Source organism: Neodiprion pinetum, chromosome 6 (genome assembly GCF_021155775.2).
Source record: "Neodiprion pinetum isolate iyNeoPine1 chromosome 6, iyNeoPine1.2, whole genome shotgun sequence".
Taxonomy (NCBI): Eukaryota; Metazoa; Arthropoda; class Insecta; order Hymenoptera; family Diprionidae; genus Neodiprion; species Neodiprion pinetum.
The window spans coordinates 17421309-17447628 of NC_060237.1; the positions used below are offsets into that span (position 1 = coordinate 17421309).

The 26320-nt window shown below is 39.6% G+C and overlaps 1 protein-coding gene across 4 annotated transcripts in view; it reads left to right on the top strand.

The window, feature by feature from the left end:
* Positions 1–26320, top strand: part of nuf (rab11 family-interacting protein nuf) — a 76961-nt gene that overhangs the window by 14280 nt on the left and 36361 nt on the right. For 2 of the 4 annotated variants that reach the window (XM_046631520.2, XM_046631522.2), the window contains exons 2-5: positions 15720–16093; positions 20663–20737; positions 21355–21402; positions 23788–23826. In XM_046631520.2, the coding sequence (XP_046487476.1) occupies positions 15735–16093; positions 20663–20737; positions 21355–21402; positions 23788–23826 (521 nt within the window). In that variant the 5' untranslated portion in view covers positions 15720–15734. The remainder of the gene's footprint in view (positions 1–15719; positions 16094–20662; positions 20738–21354; positions 21403–23787; positions 23827–26320) is intronic. The other 2 variants (XM_046631521.2, XM_046631523.2) reach the window with 2 other exon arrangements.

Below are 26320 nucleotides of genomic sequence, written 5' to 3' on the forward strand. Positions count from 1 at the left end.
TATATTCAAACTTTATTGCCCTTTAATGAAGGTATAGTTGCTGGTTCAAGAAGGATTGCCATTACCTTGTGTAACCATTGAACAGTTAAAGTTCCGAATGATGATTATTTTTTTTATAAACATCAAGTCTTCATGGGTATTGTAAAGTTATGGAAAAGAAAGTCGTCAATCAATCTGGCGAAGACCTTAACTTCAGAAGAAAAGATTGAATTCATAGGACGTTTCTTGGTCTTTACACAATTTCAAGCTACGTCGAAGTACTTTGAACGAATTCGAGATACTTTTGAACCATGCGATGTTCACCAATCTATGAATCGGGATATACCTGCAAGATGAACTGTTCTTACATACACTCAAGGGTATTCCATTATCATAATTATTGTACATTCTAGCGTGAATACTGCAGTTAGGAACAGCGTCTCAATTCTGTTTCTGTAATGGTAAAGGGTGAATTGAGGAGGATGCGTCGCGTCTTTGTATTCGACACAAGTGTAGGCGGAAATGATTTCCACGCCATACTATACGGCGTTTAACAATTCATGCTGTGTCTCATGCCACGCACGATCGCTTGGAACGGAGTGTCTCGTACGAAGTAAGTAGGTGGACACGAGTACCTGCATGCTTCATCGTACAAACTCCATTCAGCGTAGGTGTCTCGATACTCATTGTTGGTTATTTAGTTCTATTAAACAATATCCAAGCCTCCAGCATCGCTGATCGCTTGACGGCATCGCAGGTCGCAACTTCTCTCGCATTATATAGACTCGAACATGTGTACAATGTACCTTATTTATCCTCCCTATAAGCATGATGTCACTCAAACACTGCTCTTCCCTAGTATTTGATCAGAGGCTCATGACGGATTTTCAGTCTGGGTATAGACATTTTTGTGCAGAAGAGCTCCCCGAATCATCCAACTCAGTCCTAAAAATTACTGCAAATATTCGGATCTTGTCCTCTCTGAGACTTGCATTCGAAGAACGTATTGAGGTTGGTGGGTATGGGTCAGAGGCAGATTCGGTCGGCATGAAATGAAATGACCCATTGCGACTTATGCCTGGATGTATAAATGAATAAACTCTCGCCGATGCCACGTCATGCTTAGCGCACGAAATTTGTAGATGTAAATTAGAGGCTTCCAAAGCACTGGGCAGGTGACATTCGTTACTACGTTGAATTGACGGGGAATGGATGGATGATAGTGAATATTCCTGATCAACCAGCGATGAGAGATCAACGATTATTCCTACGTAAAAACTTGCTGAATCACGAATATCGGTGTGATTTCACAGTAGCTTATATTATCGGTGAATCGGCTGAATTTTGATGATCACCTTCGAGTGTTTGAACTATACCGTGCGAATTTTTTTTTATACCTGTATATTTGCATAGGCGGTGAGAAGCGGGTTGGGTTCGAATATTTGCTGAACCATCGCTCCATTGGTATAGTATAGGTAGGCATTTCTGACGTGTATGTTCCGAACCGTCTTTTTTATTCTTAACTTTTTTCATTTAATAATAACGTCGTATGCGAGTTGTCGGCCGTATCGGATAGACCAACTTATCTTTAGGAGGTATCTATCGCTAGCTATTAATTAATGAGTACAAATGTTTTGGGGATGATAGATTCGTACCTACTGATCGTAAGTATACTGTACAAGTGATCTAGTTCGATGCAATAATAAGTCGTTATCGCTTTTTCATAAATTGTTTCGCACAATAATTCAGATAGAGTCAAATCTGATGATTATGCTTGCGTATGTTGGTACGATGAACGAAAGGTTTGACACAACAGTTTCGAGGTGAAAAATTGACGTGACGAATCCGCGCTCTTTCTTGTCTCCCTTTCGTGTTTTAACACAAACAGAGGAGTCATAATGTTGAAACATTTCCTTAGCACGATCTGCACAAAGTCAAGTGCCTCCTCGATTTGTCATCGTTGAGAAAAAAACTTCAGAAGACTCCAACCTGGAAGTAAGAGTTGAGTCACTCGCACGTTCGTTTTTCAAACGCGCGTTATCAAGTTTCGAAACGATGAACCGACTCAGTTGAATCAGTTCAACATCGCGAATGAGACACGGGTAAACCCATGGAGTGAAGATGTCCCGAATAACTTTTCATGTCACCCCCGTTTTTTGGTCTGCAGAATCGTAACCTCCTACAAACTGTTTACGAATAAATTACTTGCACGATGCTTTGAAGCTACGGAAGTACAAAAGCTCTTTTTTCTCAATCGACTTGAATTAGTGCTAATGCATCTGGTCTGAAAATAGGTCATAAGGTATACTGTATTACGATCAAACTGCATCGGATGGTAGAAACTAGACTTGGATTGCCAAGGGGCTATTCACATTCGAGTATACTCGCTTCTTACTACCTTACTACTGGCGACTATCGGCGAGTATCGACGAGTATCGACGAGCCTTTGAATAGATAGGCAAAATAATTTAAATAAGGTAGTAAGAAGCGAGTAAACTCGAGAGTGAACAAATAGTCCTTCGGCGATCGCACACCGAACCATCCTAATACAGTAATGTTCATTAATGGGTTTCCAGTGGCTGACGTTTTTTTTTTTAATCAAAACTGAAACGAGCTTTCTTTCCACGGAAATTTTACGAGTCCACGATGAACGCACCGTTTGTTTCTCCAGTCACTTGCGTCGTTAGTCGTTGGCGTGTAAAATTTTCTTGGAAAAGAAACTCGTTCCAGTTTTGATTCGAAACAAATAGCGAACCACTGGGAACTTATTAATGAACATTAACTGTGTATAATCATCAACGGATTGAGCTAATCTTTTTTGCTTTATACTGCTCGTACATTTTTCAAGGTGAGGTCGTTATTTCAGGCTATGTGTACCTGTAAGTATACGACATCTGGACATAGTGTGCATGTAGGTGTATCTTACCTACGGCTTACCGTCGTGCGTACGTTCCTGCCTATATTTATATATGTATGTACAAAAGGCGAGGCTACATGAGAAAGGTGAGATCCAAACGGTGTGTCACTCCATTCCTTATAAGCCGGCGTACCCTGTGTACCCACGTCAAAATTAATCGCGGATCGGCTTTTGACGGAGATAGCATTTTTCAGCTGACGTCATCTCGTCAGAATAGCCGACAAACAGACAGGTTGCTGACTCTGAAATTTCTCACCCGTGTTCTCATCTTGCTCGTGTTTCAGTTTCCAGAAAACGAATCGGGTAAATTCTCTCTGCATTCTGGTTGCACAGACTATGGGCTCGAAAGTTTGCTTGCAGCTTATCCAAGTGGACAAACAAATCGTCTAGTCGAACTTATTGTTAGACCGAGTGTTGTAGAGTTAGGAGGTATATCGAGCGCTAAACAAAACCATCGTTGCAGCTTAACCGTTGTTGATGTGACATGTGCTGTTAACTATGCATACGTAGGTGTAGGATGGCTCTGGGTATGTGGGTACTGTACACACTACGGTGCAACTCGATATGAAAGGCGACGTGGCGCGTAGAGTAGGTATATATCTATGACAACTTCCGTTTCCGGTTTCAGTTATTTCCTATCATCAAATACCATCGAATCAAACCGGCTAACCGATCGGGGCGGCGCTACTGCTGGTTGTAATGATCGGTGTCCTATTTCTATACCTATAAAGATTTTTTTGGCATTCTGGTGAAATTCATTCGTTGCAGCTCGAAACTTTAGATGAAAGCAAGATGGTCCGATTTGAATTCCAACACTATCCCTCCAATATCCCTATACAAGTATAAAAAAGTCCTGAGTGACGTTTTAACGACCAGCCACAATCCTTGGACCGAGAAACATGGAATTTGGGGGGTATGTTCCTTTCATCACGTAAGCACCCATGATGGACGGATTTTTTGAAAATCGACTACTGAGAGGAGGAAAAGAATTGAAGCGTGTGTTGTTTTTATCGATATCTATTGGGACTGATGAGATATCGATTTGGTTTTTGCTTCTATGACGGCTGCTCATTCAAATACCTGAAAATGAATGTCGGCATTTTTTTTTTTCAATTCCATTCTTGAAGGTGTGAAATAGGATGAAATGTGTTTTTATGAATGGTTCGATATTTTTCAAACCCAATGCGATATCGACTTGGATTTGCTTCTAAAATTTTTAGTGTGCCAAATCAATTCTCCTCACTGACAATTCGTAAGGCGTACAGGGTCGGTACTTAGAGAGATAACCCCTAGTAATTCAGAAACTAAGATGTGTTTGGAGGTATTATCTGTATCTGCATTCGTGCGACTCACTATTTGCCGTAGAAAGTCATTACAATGCAAGTAAATACATGATAAGTTAGAGTCTGATATCTGATTCTGTAGCATAATATGATTACACCTAGCGAGTTATGTCTTCCTAGAGATCGCTGTAGGATCACACCTTACAGAATGATCCCATACGCGCGCACATCGACGAACAAAAAGTGCAGACGCTAGACGTGTCAAGTAGGCCATATTACACGATTAATTCGTCTGTAAAGTTTGTTAGTGGGTCACGTTATGTGGCCCGCTGTTTCAGGTCGCGTTGTAGTATGCGTATCGTTGCAAAACAACTGTTTATAATTGTCCGATGCAGTAATTAATTGTTTTATGTAGGTATAGAATCGCACGGAATGGAATGGAATGAACGAATAAACACATTACGAAGCTCTTTGTCAATATTGCGAAGAATTGCCAGGCTGTAGGCTGACATTCCGTCTGATGCCACGGGATTTTTTACGTATCTATATCGGTATGCATTGTATATTTGCGTTGATTGCTGCCGCTGATGCGTTGCTTTATAATTAACTGCGAATATGTTCAAGTACGAGAAACAATGGGAGAGCTGGATCTTTGATTCTAGCCTCGCGAGGTTTCTTTTCCTGGCAGTTTCTTTCGTCGGTTAGCCGCTAAAGAACGCTTATGGCCATGTATACACTAATTTGCGTATAAATATCGTGACGCGAAAATGTAAAAACTTTCCCTAGTTGTGTCAACCACTTTCTACCTACCTGTCTGTCCTCGTGTAGTAACGAAAGATAACACACGTGTTACGTAGGTGGGTACTTTTTGCGATTCGGTCTATATATAGCGGTTGAAAACCTTTGCTCTGATCCCGTTTACTAGATGACAAAGTCCTACTTTCAATCGGCATTAGTAACACACGTCTTACAAATTCGGAGACGTTTATGCAAAGTGGTAGGTATCCGGCTGTCTGAATATTTTCTATATATAATTTATATCCACGGAACCAAATTTTTGTTATTTTTCAACTGGTTATAAAATTAATTTTTTACGTGTCAAGTTTATTCGATGCTATGCCATTTTTTTTTTTTTTTTTCACGCAAATGTTTGCGTACTGCATCGAGAGTGTTCGGTGAAAAGTCCCAACGCGAGTGATTTTTTGCTGGGAGATAGGAAATCCGATAGCCATGCTATGCGGGACCATGAAATGAATGTGTGTGCAAAGTTTGAAGTTATTCCATCGATCAGCGTTTGAGTTAAGAGGCCCACCACATCGGAAAATGTTGTTTCGAGATAAGCGCGTTTATAGTTTCGCCCTTGGATTTGAGGTTCATTTTCAGTCACATTCGCAGCTTTCTCGCAGGCTGATCTTTCTAGCCTTGAACTCTGCTTTAACGATGCGCACACGGTTGCGCTATTTCACTCAAGTGTTCACAACTATTTCAATTTTTGTAAATTTCCCATCGGCTTTGGGCCAAAATGATTTTAAAAGATGTTGCTGTAATAATGTAGAAGGAAAATGTTCACCGATTTTTTTTCGAAAAGTTGCGACCGGATGTTACCCCTTAAAGTACAAAGTATAATATTTTTAAAAACATTCGAATGGCGTACAGGTACATACTTTTAGTTACGCACGTTTATTTGGATTTCGAACGTTTGTTGTTAAAGAGTCAAATCATGCCCTGTGTGTTGGATAATGTATGATCTCCTTTTTCTTAGTTTCCTAAATGGATGGCAGATCACTTTCACAGTTTTTTTTATACACGCAGGAATCGTTTCAATCTGCATGTGTGCTGCTAAAAGGTGTATAACCGTTGCTCAAAGCGGGCGGCTTGTTTATTTTCACGATAATGAGTTTACCTGATATAGATATATCAGTGCATCGAAAATCCATTACATAGGTATACCTTCGAACAGCTGATGTAACGATGCCAATTACGTGACCGCGAAAAATATTATTCGTAGTGTTGATGAGAAAATTACGTATTATTAATAGTAAAAAAGAATATAAACTTTACTATAGGAATTTTACCGACGAACGGAATATAATATAACGCAATAGAGCATCGATATCGGCCGACGAAGATCGACCCAATTAATTTCATCCACGAGGCGTATATACGAAAAGGGCTAGCGTTGCGTCACGCGAAGAGTGCGCCGACAAGTTTAAATTTACAAAAACTCTTGGCTTCGGACCAAAGTTGTTCTGACCACCTCGAGAGGGTCCCTCATGGATTCTAGAGTGTACGAAGATGACGACGTCGGGGCATACAGGCAGAGGCTATACCTACCTTTGTGCCTTGGTTACATACGCAGCCGGACGTCGCGCGTCGCCTCGAGATAGCTGCGAGAAAACGCGACGTCGTCTGACCGCACACGGCGATCTTGCGAACGACTCAATGGCTATTATTAGATCATTGGATTTTATTCAAATTTAGAAAGCCTCTACGCGTCCCGCGCGCTGTTCTCAATTCAGGCTTGAACCCGGAAGAATTTTTATGCGGGCCTAATCTAGAGTAACGCTGCTTATGTATGGGAAATTCCATGCGAATCCGATCAACATTGGTCTCTCAAAAACTATATTTTCTATTCCTTGTAACATTTCAAAACCGGGTCGATGATGAGGCCGATTTTTTGCCATTTTTTCCAGTACTTTTAATTTTTTTGATCAATCAAAACATTGTTTGAACGATCTGGAAATTTCTGAAAAATTATCAAAACTTCTATTTTTTACTTGTAATATTTTTAGACCGATTCCTTTAGGAGCGATTTTTGTCTATTTTTTGGCACATTCTACTTTTTCTTATCAACTTCATAATAAAACCGATCTAGAAATGTTCTAACAAAATAACTGAGAAACATCTTTGATGGAAGTTCAGAGAATTGTTTTGGAATTTCCGGACCGTTTAAACAATGTTTTAGTTGGTCAACAAAATTTTAAATGTCGAAAAAAAAAAAAAAAATTGAAAAATCAGGCTCATCATGGTCCGGTTTTAAAATATTTGTAAAATGAACGGTGAGGATCAGATGTTGGTTGGATTTGCATCGAACTGCCATATGCATGTATCGTCGAGATTTTACCGACCGTCATTCTACCCGTGTGCGTTCCTTTTGGCACAATCACGAATTATTACACGCACAGGTGTTAAAGTTGTGTCGGAGCATAGGTATGAACTTCGACTGCGGAACGGAATGTAAATTCAACGCCCGTAGGACCTTAGCATGAACGGGTATGCAAAACTTTCCATCAGCAAATGGTGTATAGGTACGGTCTGCTGGTCAATTATTTATGGAACGAAGAAGATCGATATGCGGTAAGGACCATGGTGTCTATTCCTGTACGAGCAAAAATGTAACGGCCCAGCGAAATTCAGATTCATGCAATAAGTATCGAAGAGTGCAGTCTCGTCATCGTGAAGATATAGGCAATGAATGGGGAAAAATTTTGCACTAATTGTAAGGTCAACGAAATTACTTGATGGTATTATTTAGCCAGAATTTGAATCGTTTTTATATTCACCGAATGAATTTTTGTTGGTAAAATAAACGTCACTTTTCAACTTGATGCGTGCGTTTTTTTGAAAGCGAAGTTAATTTTATCGACAAAAATTCATCCGGTGAGTATAAATAATAGGGCCCGTCAGCTTTCCAGAAATATTATGCCAGACACAGAATTGAGAAATACAAAAGAACTGTTTGTACAACTTTTTGTGAAATTATAAACAATGGAGAAAGTCGTCATAATTTTCGTCTCCAGAGTAATTACGAATAATCGTTCCTTCACCTTGTCCGAAAATTCTTTCGCGCACGGCGGTTACAACTCGATATTAAATTGCAACACATAAATTACTGCGTGCAAAAGCAACGTTCTTTTTTACACATGGAATACTTGCAGATTCAGGGTAGTTCGCTTAGTTACCAGAAGAGCATCATATTAGTGATATGTTGAAAGTTGTACAGATTGTTTTTCCTTCCATGCAGAGTTATAACATCCTGAACATGATCATGGAGTTAGGATGGTACTCGACCTCTTTATACCTCGACAACTGGGTTGCGAACAGTGATTTGGTACATTGGAAGAAGTCAAATTTTCAAAATCTGAGTTTGTTGATGCTGTATTGACGGTTTGCTAAATTCAGGTAATCCTAAGGTTGAAAAATAACGACTTTTTCTGAAGAAGAATCAATAACGTTGCAAATTTCGGTCTGATGTTATTTCGCGGTCAAGTTTTCCCTTTTCGCAAACACTTTTCCTTGCACGAGTAAATTTTTTTTCTTCACGCCGAAACGCACTTCATACGATTTCGTGTCGAAGTGGGCCTCGCCAATTCAAACTTGTTACACGCAACTCCTCGATCATGTTATCATACAAGTACAATGTATACCTATACCCATTCATATATCAGATATATCGGCATTCATCTAGGCCGCCATTTACGCGATAATATAAGTACATACAGACTATCGTTGAGCTGCAAGTAGACTTATTTTGCAGGCTACGATACGAATTAGCGGGCGAATTCTATAGATAGAAACGTGCGTTACTCCCCTGTCAATTACCGAGGCTCTGCTCTTGGCATTGGCTCTCTAGCATTGCTGACGTGAATGTTTCCTGCTGTCCAATTTACTTCCACTTCGCGGTCGTTAGCGCTAGGTATTAATTGTTTTAGCCCCCAGACACCTCTCCTGTAGGTCCATGTCAGCGGAATTCTGTATCGTCCGAGTAGGAACTGAGCTAATTCAATTGACATCTGTACACGATAGTCCTCAATATCGACAAGCATCGTGTGAGGTGCAAATATTTTCATAATTTCTTTTTCTACCAACACACAGACTTCAATGATTCAAAAATCCAAAAGACCGATGTCACTTTGGTTCAATCAGTAGTTCCAGCTGCAAATGAATCAACGGGCACTGCACTTTATAGGCTCTGCGATTCAGCGAAACGCCGTCAGTTGTGACTCGATTATTTTTTTGCTTGCATGAGGGAAAGCCGAAAGTCTGCACTCCTGGGTTTTTAGTCCTGCCGTGCTGCACCAGTGAGATTTTATCGCTTACATAGCCACCGTTAGGTACGTCCGACGAATTGTTGCGCGATGACTTTCACTGGATTTAAGGCGGCGCGAACTTGCTTGGGTCAATTTTTCATGACATTCAGTTCGACAAGTATATATACGTATAGTTGATACGGTGTAATATCTGCGCACATTAATTGATTCACGAAATTGAGTCCTCGGCGTTGAGTTTCTTGTACGAAAATCGATCGTGGTTCAGTGAATCTTTCACCAATCATATTCTCTTCTAGGTTTTTCCACTATACGACTGAAAGATCAGATTAGCAGTTTTAATCCCGTAGTCCTAACATCGCGATTCTGGGATATCATCGTCTGACTATGTATACCTGTCGTATGAATCAGTATGTGAGATGTGTATAGTGCGAATTGTTAACAGTCACGGTATTATAATCACGCGAATTTTTTATATACTTAAAAAAAACAGTCGTGTTTGGAATCGATTCAACTTCACTTCCAAACTGTGTAACAGTGCAGTGTATTCTTGGATCGGTGGTAACGGTTACCAATAATTTTCTATTCCATCTATTCAAGCCATTTATATAATATTTAGATTAATTGAAATAAGAGGCAGCTGTAAGAAACTGCTCTTAACTTAATATAACGGAATCTCAACGCACTTTACTCCAAAGGCTAAAAACCGTCTGACCCGCGATAACTCTTCTCGAATAATAACTCAGGTTTATGGGTTTGAGTGGAACTAGAAAGCGCCGACAGTGTCATCGTTCTTCACGCGAGTGCCGGACTCGTTCGTTCGGTCATCGGTCTGGCCGATTCACGAATGCAGCACCTATAGATACACGTTTTCCTCCTCGTGGCTTATCCCACGCTTGTGAGAGGCACACCGTAAATTTATTTCCAGTGACTCATTCGAATTCTGTTGGGCTTACGGCGCGAGTTCCTCTGGCTGTTGCAGGTCGGTCGACCTCCCCAACTTCGGATTGGCTCATCGTCAGTTAGAAATATCTTGCACCGGTGCGGCATGGAGAAACTTGCAGACAGACCTGAATAGCATAGGCAAAGATAGAAGAAGTTCACGCGATTTCACTCGGTTCGTTGCTGCGGCAGCTTGATCAGAGACTGCGATTCGCGTTTTCATCGCCATTCGTGGCTTCTCTGCAATCCAGCTTCGTGGATACAAGTGGCAATCTACGTTTACAAACGCCGACCACGTCTTGTAACTCGTCTTCGTCCCGGTATTGCGGATGTAATCATCGTCTGTGGAATGCAGATCAGCGGTCCTCTATCGTGTTTCCGTCCGTGCGATACTCTCGATATTCAAAGTGCCTCAGGTACATGGTCTTTGAGCTTAATAATTCAGGCTTTTTTTCTCACGCTCACGAACAACCTCCACTTTTCCCCCTCCTCTATTTCCGCCTCCGTATCTTCACATCCCGAGGTTCCTTCAACATCGGGCAGTTTCACATGGTATAATAGTCTTTATTACGCTATACCCTCACTGGGAAAATATCCGGAGACGCCATGCTCAGCTGTCCCCAAACGTTGCAGTTAAAATTCGTACTCGCTGTCTATTTAAGGGTCGCCTAAGGCTTGAGTTGCACCTTTTTTAGGTACTAGCCAAAACACGGTTAGTTTTACTATCGTTGCATAAGTATTCAATATTCGTAAACCATTTTCACAATTGGGTGTCAGGTATGAAACGAAGAAAACCTAAATTGCGTCTGCATGGTCATTGAAAGGTTACGATGCTTTTTTGAGTCAGCAACAAATAGACCTGAACAAGTACGCGCAGAAGTCGTAGAGAGTTGGCTGCGATGCTGGTTCGATTTAGCCTTTTTGTAAGAAGGCAGTCAATGCAATTGTCGATAAGTGCTGTATCTCTTTCGAGATGACTTCACGAGTTGTAACGAGTGAGAAATTAAACGTTTGTATACTGCTCGCGGAGTACAGCGTGGAATCTGCCAACCTTGGAAAGATTCCCTCTGGTCCGATGCATCTTACCTCTCACGCTTTATTCTCGATACTTAATATCCGCAACTGGTTGTAAACTGGATTTCGTTGAGCACGAGTTGTGCAGAAAATTGAGAGTCAAGGCTGTTAACAACGAGCGATCGAATATCTCTAGATTTTACTTTTCTTGCTGTGCAATCGAACCCAGCTTGTATGGTCATATTTTGACGTATATCACGGTAGAAAAATTCTATCCCCATATCATGTTTCTCCGCAAGTAAGCGGACTAATTTTCAAGAATTAACAATCAGGCATCGATGTCTTGCCACGGATAACCTTACCTGTCGGTATAACTCCTAGGTATAGTTTACTTCGTAACTGTCCGTATGTGCATGGCAATAACTTCCGTTAACGGTTAGATCATTGAAAGCGGTGTGACCGGTTGAGTCGGTTGAGCCGTCTAGAAACGCTACCGTTAAACGGTGAATGAAATCTCTATTTACGTTATTACTGACTTACTGCAAAGCTTGAAACATGTGTACGTTGTTATATTATACGAAATTACGAACGAACTATAGGCAAGGAAAGTGTGGAATCCGGTGAACGCAGGAAACAGTCGGTTAGTAATTAGAAATCAAGTTGAAAGTGTTCTCAGTCTATCGGCGTACTGGAGGCAACGAGGTTTTCGGTATTACATAGATTATTTTCACGTGCGTCATCGACATACCGCTTGTTAAATTAGTGCATCATTTGATCGTTATTCATTATTCTTAAGAACAATCGGTTCTCAGTGAATGTGTGTATCATAATGATAGAAGAATAGCCCAGTAGTAATTTGTTTGAAAAGGCGAAACGAGCCTTTTGTGAGTTGTATCGGAAGACCGAGTTTTTCTCTTTACCCTCGTCCTTCTTCTTGTTCTTTTTCTTCTTCTTCTTTGAAGCGGGGAAGACCGCTCTGTTAATTTCGCGTTGATGAGATATACCAGAAGGCTGAATTGTCTCGAGGGGATAATAAACGAGAAAGCGAGGAATGGTATCGAAGTGCAAGGTGTGTAGAGTGTGTTTTATTTCTTATCGTCAGTCTTATCTAATTTCGCCTCTTTCTAAAAGTCTTACGGTGGTGTTTCTGGCATGATTAGATATACAAATCTTGAAGTTTGAGACTTGCGATAACCGACTTGTGCACGTGCTGGACGATGGTGTGGTCGGATAATTTACTGAAACGTTAGTTGTCACGCGAAACGAATTCGGCCAAAGACAGCCAGAGGTCAGAGGTCGCGAAACTAGCGGAATGGCGGTTCTGACGTAGAACTCTACCTATACCCAAATTATTGAGCGTTATAGGTAGACGTGTGCAGACTGCTGGCGTATTTCAAAGAAACTCAATACCTTCTTCTTTACACACTTAAAAAAATTGATACGTTCTAAGTAGACGATTACTTGACTATAATTAGCAAGTGAATTTTGTTTTAATTTGAATTCATTCACTTGTTCCAAGGAAAGCTTTTTCATTTTACACCTAATCGGAATGGATTTAAATCAATATCAATTTATTTCATTCCGTATGATCAATTTCTTAGTTATGTATGCTAATATACAAGTAATATTTTACTTGCGGAGATGATTTAAATGTTTACTTTTCAGTGCAGTACATTTCGGGATTCATCGAAATCCTAATTTGCCGTCGAATATTGTTAGCGTGTAATATAAAAAAATGTTAATTATTTCAATTCCATATAGCCGTTGGTAGTCTGTAGGTATTTTACAGTGAATTTTCGAATCAATCTCGACACTGTAAAGTGATTTTCTTAAATTTATATTCAAGCCATATTGTATGATAAATTTCATCCGTTTCCTTCAGCTTCAAAACCATTCTCTTTCACTCCATAATTTCTACAACACGCACATGTAGGACACGTTTTCAATAAAAATCTTCAAGCAGGTAGTCACACGTGAACTTGAATACGTAATGCGTTATACGTACGTAACGTATATATGCGCATTCGTATAGTACAGGGTTATGTATTTGTATAATACCTATCCACGCATGCATGTATAAACAACTTTTAAAGAATGCGCAAACGCATCTTTTCCGAAAATTTACGTCTGCGCATGAATTCTTTTCAATGGGATTGAACAGTTGTGTACCTACGTCTTACACCGCGTGTAATTCCTTCGAACTATGAATAAAAGTTTCATATAAAATCGCCGGCAACAAACGATCATTATAAACGCAGCTGCGTCCGTTTCGCCGATCCGACAATGAGTTCCAACAAGTACTGCGTTGTTCTCTTATTCTATCCTCTCCTTGTCTTTTTTCACATCCTTTGCTCCTTCGTGCATCCTCATTCTTTCCCAGTGCACGATCCTTCGCAACGTCCTGCGTCGCCGGTGTGAAACGCCGAGGGTCACGCATCGCTGTTACGCAGGAATTTCTCTCGGAGCCTCCCCCCCCCCCCCCCCTTATCTTTCTGATAATTAAACCACTGATTATTCATTCTTTCATGTTGTATACCTGCTTTTCGCACGCATTATCACGGGTTGTTTACCTGTCGCAGTTCACCGCTGCTTGGAACAATTTTTCCACGTCTCTGTACATTGGAACTTCCGTTTCGTATAATTCGTACTTCAAAAAGATCCCGCCGTCTTGTTAACACTGTATAATTCGGTCTCTGATAATATGGTTTACGTGAATAAAGTTGTTACACAATTGTCTCATGTGCTCAGGTTCACGTTTATACACGTATAAGTGAAGGCGGCAAAGTTCGTTCTGTTACCGACGGTATGACGGATTAACTAGTAGTAAACTACTACCTGTAATGAGAAAAGGTTATCATCTTACTCGAGATTCATCCGTGACCTGTGAGTGATAGAATGAATCTCGCTGACTGTGAGTGCATTGTTGTTACAGTGAAAATTACCCAACGTTACGTTTTATTCGAATGCACGCTAGCCAAAGTGGCAGTTTTTATATCCTCTGTTTCATTGGGTATGATGTACAACAGCTTGTACGTACAATCCGCGTGTAGTTTTACTGTTCTCGACGGCATAAGAGAAAACCGATTTCATGAATAAATCTAATGGATTTATAAAGAATTTTTTTCAACTGACATATTTTTCGACGCGGATAATTTTTTTTTTCATGTAGTTACGTGTTTGAAATCAATGGATGGTAATTTATTCCAGAAGAGTAAGTCTCGATACATCTGATCACAAGCTTGAGGGTCGTATCTCTTTTTAAATTATATTCCAATACCATACGTAGTTGAAAGCAGTGATTCAGATTTGCTGCACTCGAGACGGTGGTGAGATACGTACTTGGAATACCGATGAACGGAATAACTAGATTATTGAATATCTATTTCGCGCGTTGAAGTTATTTTTGTTTAAAACAATGTATTTGATAAATTTTAAGATTGCTGTATGGAATTTGAATCGAGTTACACAAATGTGTTATTAAATTCGCAGATTGTGATTCGCTTTCATTCAATTTGTCGGAAATAAACTAATTTGTTACGTCATAGTGATTTTCTTCGGGCAACAATTATTCGAACAAGCGAATGAATGCGAATAATTGCACGAATAGACGGCGTTGAAAAGTGACGACCAACGATTGCGCGCACAAGTACTATCGTAAGAGCGTCTGTTACACAAGTCTTGGAAATCTCGTTATATTTATAGATTTCTTAATATTGCATACTCGGTTCTATAATAGATGCCTCAAATTTTCTTTAATTAACAAAGATTCAATTCTGTATACGGAAGTCAAGATACCGATGAAATTCCAGAATTATCTCTATCGAATGTATGGAATCACTGTTGTTTCCAGTTACGGAAAACTTATAAAATCTCTGTACCAATAATAACCAGAAAACCTGCATCAAATTTTGTATTCAAATTTCGAGAAAATTGTAAGACTGTTGCACAGAAATATCGTGACTAATTTCGGCCTTTTCAAGTTTAAATTACTCCCATTTTATAACCGAATATGCCAATCAGATTCAGAAGGTCCCAAGTCACATTGATATCGCATATTTAATCCTTTTTCCAACCATATTTCATCCTGTTCGGTTGATTGAATTAATTTTCTTTGAATCGAGAAGCTTTGGAAAGATGATTTTTTTTTCTCACCTAAATCCACTTGGTAGTTTAAAAATATTCCTTCTCCGTCAGCTTACACTTATATGATTATATTAATGGAACATAGAGTGCCGTAATTACTTCAAACTATCCTATAAAATGTGTAGCAAAATTGTATGCTGCGCACATCCCAGAATTGAAAACAACCATCCGCAGTGTAGAATTGTAGAATCAGTGCGACATGTTGGGAAATGACGACGGAAAGTATAATTCTGGGAAAGGCATCGTCGATCTTGGAATTCTCAACGCGCCCGACTTAAGTTAAATGCATACTGTAAAACACCCCGTCAAAACTTGTCTACTCATACACATTTCGCTGTACAGACGTTCATACCCATAGCATAATAAAATATGTCGGCTAATTCGCGTCTGCAGGATACAAGGTCGAGTATGGTGAGTTCCCGATCCCAGACAGCAACGTCAGCCGGCGAGGATACCAGGAGCGAACTCCCCTACAGGAACTACTATTCAGCGAGTGAACTTCCTACGGGGGGAGGCGGGGGTACGAACAGCGGCCCGGCCTCCCTTTCGATGTCCGTTGACATCCACAACCTGGTCTCGTCCTCCTCGGCACCCGCCGCAGCGCCATGTCCCCCCAGCCCGGATCCCGAGGGACCGCCGAGCGTCGCCCTTGGAGCGAGTAAAAGCGACCCCGAGGAGGAGGAGGAGAGCTACGAAGGCTTCGGATACGGAGACGGCGACTCGCCCGGAAGCTCGGCACCCTCGCCGACGAGGTCCAACCCCCCACGGTAAAAGATCTCTCGAGTCTTCCTATCTTCACTGCACTTACTCTCCCTTCCGAGTCCCTCAGCGTATGACCTTTGCCGTCTTGCCATTTGCGTCTGCTAAACGTGGCGGCTTGTTGTCGGTGTGCGGTTTTCTTTTCTTTCCTAGCGCGGTGTCTGTTTTCATTACCTGGTAGCGGAAAGGTGCAGTGTGTAAATACCTGCTGAGCGAAAACTTACACCGGAAACGGAAGCCCTGGGACCCGGTTTCTGATAACTGTTTGACTTGGGTTTGATTATTTATACGACGCACTCTTGTTACTATTGATCCATGGATAATCAAGCTAAGGAATTATGTTCGAGGAGCTCGATTGTGAGTGAGAGGATGAAAAAAGGCCAGCTGCTTTGGATTTCTGATGGACCCAGTGCATCTGTTAGAAAAAACTAGACGAGTATATAAAGCACTTCCAAACACTCGGGACCAGCCTCTTTATCCTTATACGTACCTGGCTTTTATATTTGTTTGGGTATGGCGCAAGACTGTGGGAACAGCTCAGTGCTGAGTAATTTTTAAACATATACTATTAGGCGAAAATTGTACAAGTTAGTAAATTAGAAAAAATTATTTGAATGGTTAATTGGATCTTACGTTGAAAACTTTTTGAACTTGAAGAAAAGCAAGGTTTTCGTGCAATGTAAAGAAACTTGTTCTCCTCTGGTGATATTGCGAAGTCTTTGGTCATAGGTGCACTAGAAAATAACAAACTGATCAGCTTTCAACTTAGGGACCTAATTCTAAACTGAAATTGGATAAAGATTGAAAAGTTAGTGATCTAGATCAAAGGAATATTTCGAAACTATCTTAACAAATCCTTGGAAGATTGCGCAGTGATCTCTGTATCACCTTTGTATTTATATCCTGCAAATATCGCGTGATTGAGGTCGAAAATGTTCAGTCGTAAAAGTTAGAAAAACAATTTCTCCAGGCAAACTAGAAACATCGGGATTCTGTACAATGTTAAGATCTTTCAAGACTAGTAAGACTAGGAATCGATGGTAAATTTATCAGCTGCGAACCTGGAAATCCACTTCCTTGATTAAAATGAGGGTCAAGTCGAATATTTCGAGTCACTAGAAAGCGATGGATGGATAGATCCAGAAGGATGCTGGAAGGATTGGAATTTTAAAAGATAAGGGACTCTTTCGATGCTCGACAAAAGACGACGCGATGAGGGAAAGACTAATCCTTCGTTGCAATGCGGCCAACGTTTCAAAAGTCAAGGGCCTGCTGCACTACTAATTCAAGTTTATCTTCTCAAAAGCGAGCGTGGGAACAGGGGTACAATATTCAGATCATGATCAACCGCATCTTTTTGGGCAATCGGAAGGCTGTGGATATTCCGCGTGTCCGCTTTCAGAGACAAAGTTACGAGCTGTGAGTTTTTCCAAAAATTTAATCCGTCCTTGGCGTATAAGGAGAGAGAAAAGGTCTATAACTGTAAGTTGCAGGTACGAGTAACAGTCGATAGAATGCATATAGCGGACTTTTCGATTGGCTCGAATTCGTCAACTGTATCGTGAAACTAAGTGGTGTAACAATTATGACGATGGTCTAGTGCCGTGCAGACATCCGTTTGCTGCTCGGCCTTGTGCATGAAACTGTATCCATTGTAGATATGATGTAGTTATTTACACCACTGTAGCATAGGCAATAGGCTGCTACACATATGGGCATGGAGCGAGAACGCATGCTTTGGTACGCAAAGATCGTAGTTGACTACCAGCAGGTGGCCTTGACGGACCAAACGGTCCCGACGTGTGTGCCAAGTGCAAAACAAGTACACGGTGACCACCTTATCGCACTTGCAACAGAGCACAGCGTGAGAAATGCTGAAGTTGGAGTTAATTGCTTAATTGCGCGTGATCCGATAGTGGCATTCCGTGACAACTCGATCTGCCGCTATCTTCAATTTCTTCTTGCAATTATAATAATTATGTTTTGGAACACCTGCAAGCGAGAATACGTGAATGTTTGCCATTTTTTCCTAAAACTTTTTCTTCGTATTATAGTTCTAATACCTTTTAAATGTTGGTTTATTTTTCTTAGCATCAAGCGTCTGTACACTTCGGTTACTGCACATAATTTTTTTTCGCGAAACTCAGTTCAATTGTGATTTTTATACACTTACAGGACGTTGTCAGACCTCTTGAAATTTCTAAAACAAATATTATTTTCGTGATGTTGTTATTATTTTTGTTTTTTGAATAAGACTCGAAGTTAGAAATTTCAAATTGAGAAAATGTAATACCAAAAATCTTTGTGCGAGGTAATTGGAATATTTAAAATTATTTTTTTCCTTGTATAATTATGCAACTTATTAATCCAATTAGTTGAACTATAGCAAAAAATTTCACGTACTTGATATACTCTATACAACGTCCCGTTGATCGGAAAAAGAAATCGGAGGTGAAGAGGGTCAGCGCCGGTAACATTTACTGGAATGCTAGATTATAGTAAGCTTCATCGGCATGCTTACGAATTAGATGTATAAGTATATATTTAAAGTACAGGTATACACGCTTACGTAAGACGGCGAGGGGGAAACGGCAGTCATGCAAGACGGGGAACAGGTGCTGCGAAAATTCCATGCGCAAATCAATTTCACACCGTTCCGTTCGTTCCCCGCGTACAATATACTGATATATTTTTTCCAGTCTTGATACTGGTTAGTCCATGGCGAACACGATTACTTGCAACAACTTCTGGATCACGCAATGCGCAAGTCACCGAATGTCAAGTTTATACGTCAAGTCAAGTTGCACCGGCGTTGTCTAATATTTTCACTTCAACCAAGTATCGAGATGAATCCATGGTGATGATAGTATTTAGACTTCAAAGTTGTCGAAGCAGACGATTTTCTCCGGCCTAATTTAGATGGTTACGACAAATTTAACTGATTTTGAACGAGGCTGAGGTTAGTAACGCTGATGTAAAAAAAACATTTTTAAAAAATCATCACTTTGGAATCTGAGAATGGTTTCGAACGAGTTGGTTTCTCAAAGTATGAGCCCTTTATGCTTCGTTACGGTTTAACCAATTTCGAACAATCCTTGAGTTGCAAAAAAATATTTTTCCTAAACATAAATCGTTACGCTAACGTTATTAACTTCAAACTTGAAATTGCTGATGATTCGAATCAATTCAAACCTGTGTATCGGAGTATCGTAATCTCGTTTTACGGCGAACAGGTCCATGCGCATAACCTGAGGAGATAAACTTCCACAGGTCACAATTTATTTCTACGACAATGAAGGGTGAACAGAACCCAGGCGTGCCGTAGGTTTAGAGCCAAGGATTACTAGGTGCATTTTATCATTCCCAAAAGAGTGGATCATGACGAATGAAATTCTGCAGGGCTGTGAAAGCTCGAACTCTTCTCTTCTAAAGTAAACTGTGGCGTCCACAAAAATTGTACTTAAGGTTTACACTCGGATCTAAACTGCGTACAAGCTGTTCTCTACTATGCAGCATGTACACATATTTTCTTACGTGACGCTTGGGTACACAAATATACATTCTCTAGCCTTCGGATGCAGCCTCTGCTTAACTCAACGGCCACCCCATGACGCGTAACGTGTCGACTTTATTTATCGAAGACGGTTCGAGGGCTGAAAACCGTTCCTCAAATGTATTGCATCTGTGAAAATTCGTTATTAACAGAGAACAATAGGTAGACAAGGACAATTTTTGCACTTGAAGGCATATCTTGATCAGTAGGCACGCGTTATAAGAAAGTGAATTTGAACGACGGTCAAGGTGCAGTTTCCGGTGGTAAAACCAGTCGTCGTTTGAATACACATTTTGTAACGACCATTTCGAGGGCTCGGGAAATCAAGCCCAGTCATTATGGTAATTTCTCATGCAGACGTAAAGAATTTACCGCGCCTTGCGATGATTAACGAGCATGCTATCTCGGAATACACAATCCTCTAGTTGACTGAAAAAAATCGCATTTATATACACGTTTGACCTTAAAACCAGTCGGAAAGGAAGGACTTGTTAGACCCGCAAATTCGTGGCTCGGAAGGACATTTTGGTACAGGTACACCTCGGTAAGATAAAAGCCGTTTGCATTGGAGTATGTGTTCCTAACTACTTATACCAAGAGCGTCCTGCTTGTAAATTCGACTATTTGAAAGCCTCGGTTGGGGAGGAGAAAAACACAAAGGAAGCCAAGAGCCAAGAAACTCGCGTACCGTCTGAAATTAATTCACAATGCCATGTCGAGATAAGGCTCCGGGCTCTAGCTAAGCTCTGTACTCCTTATATCTTACAGCTATACTTTTATATACTCAGGAATTATTTGACGGGTATTCACCGGCGTCGCGTAGCTTTGCCAGCGGTAATTTCATCCTACCAACAGTAAAAGAAGCTTACGATAAAGAAGGATCTAAAGAAACGTGGAAAGTACTTGCTAGCTGAAACTGGCGCCAGAGGCACTTACCGCAACCATGGATCATTATTTTACGAGGGATAAACTTACCTAGATGATGCAAGATGTTTTCTATTCCTCTTTTTCATGTACCAAGCAGAGACGGAAGAAGTCCTCCATGCAGCATCGGCAGACATTCTTGGCTCAGAACATCGTTGAGACGAACTCCACCTAGGTAAGCCGCATTATCGATTATGACGCTTCTTCCACCACTCATAAGTTATTACATACTCGAATTTGTACTCATTACGCGTCACTCTACAATATTCGATACTCTGATCTCATCTAATAGTTGCGATCAATGTACAGAAAACGATAATCGAAATCGTAGATTACAAGCAATATTAATACGATATTAAAAAAATTGACACAAATCCAGCAGTTCGTTTTTCTAATGACATGTGTCGCGGATTGATTTGATATTGCGGTAGTTTGTTAGAATGAATAAGTCTCCGAGTTGAATTTCTGTTAAACTTCATTAGTGTGAAAACATTTTACAGAATTGCCACGGTTGCGAAATGAAAAATTAACCACAGAAGCTTGTTGTTTTCGTATGAACGCAAAAAACGAAACCAAATTAAGAAAAAGAAATAAAGCTTATTCCGTATTCATAAAAACAGTTTTCCACAATATCACAGTTGTAGTTGTAGATTCTGCGTTCTGTACATTGATCATAAGTTAAAATATCTGTTAAACTTCATACATACTTACATCTACACACGCCACACGTAGATAAACATATATGTAAATTGAGAGATAAAGCTTAAGGTAAGGCTTGTGATTGATTTACAGCCATATGGAAGAAGGTTTACCGAACAGGCGCTGGGGTTCCTTCAGACAGTAAGGAAACAATCTACATCTAAATAACCCTTAGCATTTTTCCGATTGCAGTTCGCTATGTAATCTCTGATCTATCTTTCTCTACCTTCTATTGCATCCTAGTGTTAAAGTTTAACCTTCGTACGTGTGATGGGAAACTAATGAAATTGCGATACATTATACTTGTGGAATTTTATGCACTCGGGAAGTTGAAGTCTTTACTGATTCGGTACACATTGATCAAGTTACTTTAATTGTCTCTCCTAACAAACTCGTTCTATGTATACGTATAGAGAATATAACAAATTTATATGTTACATATCCTCATCTTCTTTGATTTTTCGTGCTATATTTGCATTCGTACAATTCTGATTTTCTTCGGTGCGGTAGGATATCCTCACAGTTGATCGAAGCCTAGTCTAATGCATGGATTTATGTACCCACTTGTTCAGGTATATTAACCTATAAAGTATGAGTCATCGAGAGACTAGATTTCTCCCGCCAGGAACGGTGTGGCTTACCTGCTACTATAGAGCTAATATAATCCGCTAGAATAGTGATTGATCATGGCTTATCCTCATCGACGTATAAAAAGACAAAGAATTCACGTCTGCCGTTTGTTTCATTATTGATACTCTTTGTATAAGTATGTAGTTGTGTGCATTCCATTGATACATATTTATCGTTTCGAAGTATGACCGAGTAATAGTTACGTTGCAATAGGCGTAATTTATTATCTGTTCGGTGTATACTGTGCAAAAAACGTTGAATCATGATGAGACTAAACTTACGTAATGCTTCGACTGCATGTAAAACTGTTTATTGCTAGTCGTGAAAATTTAAACTCAATAAGAGCTCACGTTAAATAGTTTCAAGTAGTTCCTCACAAACGGTGAGGAAAATTCGGTTCGATAGAATTTAGGTCCATCATTTCAAGTATGTATGTGTATACATCGTACTAAATTAATATTTGAGAACATGTATCGCAAAGTTCGCATTAACAAGTTTTTTGCATGCGTAGATATATAATTTACTCAGCTGGGCGTAGGTAACGTGTATACCTGAGTATAATGTGTATGTAGTAGTATTACACGCAAAGCCTGAAACGGTGAGAGGCATCTTCTGTAATGTAAATAAAAGTTATTGCAATGGTTGAAACACGCGCTTCGTGTTATCTTAACGGAAAGGGGGAGTAAACATGAAAAACATCGCACAAATCACGTTATGAGTTTCATGCACTAAATTTTTGATTCAATACGGTTTAAAAATCACATGTGCATGAAAAGTGGGGCTTTGCTAGGCAGTTTAGCGGGAGGAAAGTAACCAATTTCACCTCAGAGTCGTAAACATAGGTTCGCGCATGCATGTACGTGAAGTCAGCATATCAATTGTCAGCAAATCAACAATAAAACGAAGTTCTCTTCGCATGCAGCCGAGTTCTATAGTTACTGATACATTTTAGTATTAGTTCTGTCGATTTGAGTAAAAAAAAAGTGAATCGAAAAAATGATCTGCCAACTTCCCCTAGCAGACCAATTTACAGCAAATGAAAAACACAACGGAGTTCTCTTCGCATGCAATCGAGTTCTATAGTTCCTGATACATTTTAGTAATAATTCTGGCAAAATTGCCCGAAAAAAGTAGATCGAAAAACAGAACTATTACTAAAATGTATCAGGAACTATAGAACTCGGCTGCATGCGAAGTGAACTTCGTTTTATTGTTGATTTGCTGACAATTGATATGCTGACTTCACGTCCGGCGCGCATGCGCAGTTCACAATTGCTTCACTTTCGCCCCTAGGGAGAAAACATTGAGCACTACCAGGCAAAGCCCCACCACTTTTCGTTCGCTTGTTGTAAAAACTATCGTATGATTCGGGCGAAAAGTTGACGATCGCAACTCGCGTGATTCTTTCGTCCCTTGGCATACAATATACTATTGAACTATCGATCAAATAATTACAGTTTAATTATATTTTTTATTCTCTATCAGTTATTCGCACACACTTCCACTTTGGTTCTCATAATTTCGACCGTACGTTTATAACATCAACATGCATATGATTGCCTCTGTTATAGACTCATCATAAATTTAGCCACGATATAACACTGTTAATTAAAGTCGCTTATAATTGGAAGAACAAATTGACGGTGATGCAACTGAAATGACAGTGCTTATGCAGATTTACAGGTGCAGGGATACCGCGGTTATTTATTAAGTTTATTTTGACGGGAAATTGAAAATTGGTCAACTATTCTAAGCTTAAGCCTGATTGGCCTGTTAACGTTTTCTGTATAACCACCTTTGCGGCAAGCCTGTGTAACATACTCCAGTATATAACATCTCTCCATATCTTTTTTTGTCTCATGTTTTTCATTTCATTCTTCCATTCTTGTTTTACAGCTCTGGGAACAAGCGGCTCAGCTCCAACGCGTTAGCAAGGTGAGAACTAGATGGAAATAAGTAATTACTTAAAATTATACAGTACTTATAGAGTGAAGTGAACTTGTGTGGTGTACTTATTTTATTGTTAGTAACTTTGTTTTTTCCAACGATCTTGTCACGTAAGGACGTTTATAAATCCGTAATTAGTGAAAATTCTGTGAGCTTGTTTCGACAATAATAACCTTTGCGCAAGAGTGGCTTATGCCGCTTAGGTAGGAAAGGGTTAAAAAAATTCATGTAAAAAATTGAATGAAGCTGTTCTGAGTTTCGGGAAAACAAAGGCTGAAATAGAGTGCCCGTTTTTCCCGCGTAAAAATAAAACTGTCTACAATAAACGCTCAGGAACAACAGCTTCTCTGTTATATTTACAGTTTTATGCTCAATGAACCAGGGTCTGCAGAAGATTTGAAAAAACACATCTGTGTTTATCTGCGGACAAATCGCGGGATTGAAAATATTTTTTATCGTTTCCTCGTCGCCGCCTGATGCCGTCGTAACTCGTCTATTGACCCACTGACAACGATCGGCTCAACTAGGTGTATACATAGTTTATTATTTATGTCATATTGATTTACCTGCGCGCAATGTGCCGGCCAGCAGCCACTAGCTTGGTCAACGCTCTACTTGCGCCGTCCGCCGACGCTCGGCAGCCAGTCTAGTTTTCTTGCTTTCTACAATTCGGTATATTATGACTATAAATGGGGATAACTATGCACACTATACGCTCAAAGGAGAGAGCAAATACGCATAAAAAATTGAATCTCAATCACTGAACTGATGCATTTTGAATCCGTCGTTGGAACAGTTAGATTCGTATAAAAAACATAAAGTTTCGTTAGTAAAAATTTTTCTCCATGCCTGAGAAAAGTTGGCAATAAAAATCTACTTAATCCTCAATTTAAAACGGGGACTTGTATCGATTTCCAACGATCGCGCATATTCGCCGTCGCGTCGCTTGATTCCACTTTTTTTTTAAATGTGTATACTGAAAGTCAGCAGAATTCTACATTGCCGACCGTAGATAGCATCCCTCCAATTGTTTCTATCTGCTCTACCGTTGGCGCCATCTGCTGTTAATCTGTACGAAACTCACGCGGCTCATGCAATGAAGTTTGCGCTTACTTGGTAACTCGCCCGTTCTTTCCGTTGGTAACTGAAAATAATATCTCTCGAAACATTGGTATGACAGAACTCTGTTTCGATACCATTCGATGATGCCAGTACTTGAGATTCTGAGTGTTTAAAATTTACAGGGTTCCGTACGCACAGGGAAAACCTGGAAAACCGGAAAAACTTGGGGAATTTCGAAAATAAGACTGGAATTTTAAATCTGTCGAAGAAATAAACTTGTTTTGATACGAAGTACTTTCGATCTTGAGAAAAAAAAATGCACTTAGAATTTCGGTTCATCGCATGCATGCATATATTCTATGTTCATTACTTAACACCAAACCTTCTTTTGTTTTTTTCTTTCTTAAGGAAAATCGCAGGCTATTGTTTGTAAATTAATGATCAAATAGCAAAATATTTGCTAGATAATATTGAAGGAACATATTAGTATTAATGCGTCAAAAATTATCCTTATTCAGTGGCATATTTCTTGAAAGATTACTAGAAAAATTGTATTATCAAGCTCGCATACATAGAAATCTCGGGGAATTTCAGGTTCCAAAAAGCTTACAATTTTTGAATTGACAATGATTTTTTGTTTGCTTTAATCATCATTGCTTTCTAAAATCAATGTAATATATAATTATTTCATACGATTTCAATGCTCTGTAAATAATTAATTATATATTTCATTTCCCTGCAATTGCAGCTTATAAAATAATAGAGTATAAGAGTGAAATGCAGTATCAAAAAAAAAATTATAAATGGCAACAACGAATTCTTGGAATATGAAGTGTGGGTGTTTATAATAGCTATTTTATGAACTATTAAAACGATAACGTTGAACGTTAATAAAGAAAAAATTTGGAAATTTCACGACTAGAAATTGTTTTAGTAATAATTTATATTTTATTCGTTCAATTTCGTGGCAAAAAGAGAGTTGACGTATTTAGAAAATTACAAATTTATACAGACCTGCGGGGAAGAGGCAATTCAATGTAGTAAACGAAGCTTGGATTGATTTAGGAAAGTTTTAAAATTTTTACTGATCGTACTGTAGCACTGGCTTATGCTAAACTACAGCCCGACACACGAATAGGTAAATTTAAATTCATCAGCAGAACTGTTCTAATTATTATAACCGCACGTAATTATCGGCCAGTATTCATCTGTCGTAACAGCTTGAGTTTCATTTATCCTGAGAACCATTACAGGGGTTGCCATATTTAACGAACGGCAATTATCCAAATGTCTGAATTAGCTACGATTAGTCTTCGCAAAATGATCCGAGCTCTGTACATCCATTCGAAATTTTAATACCCAAGATTCGTCGAGCGTCTCTGGTTCTATTTTCGTCAACAACCCCAGATATGGTTTATTA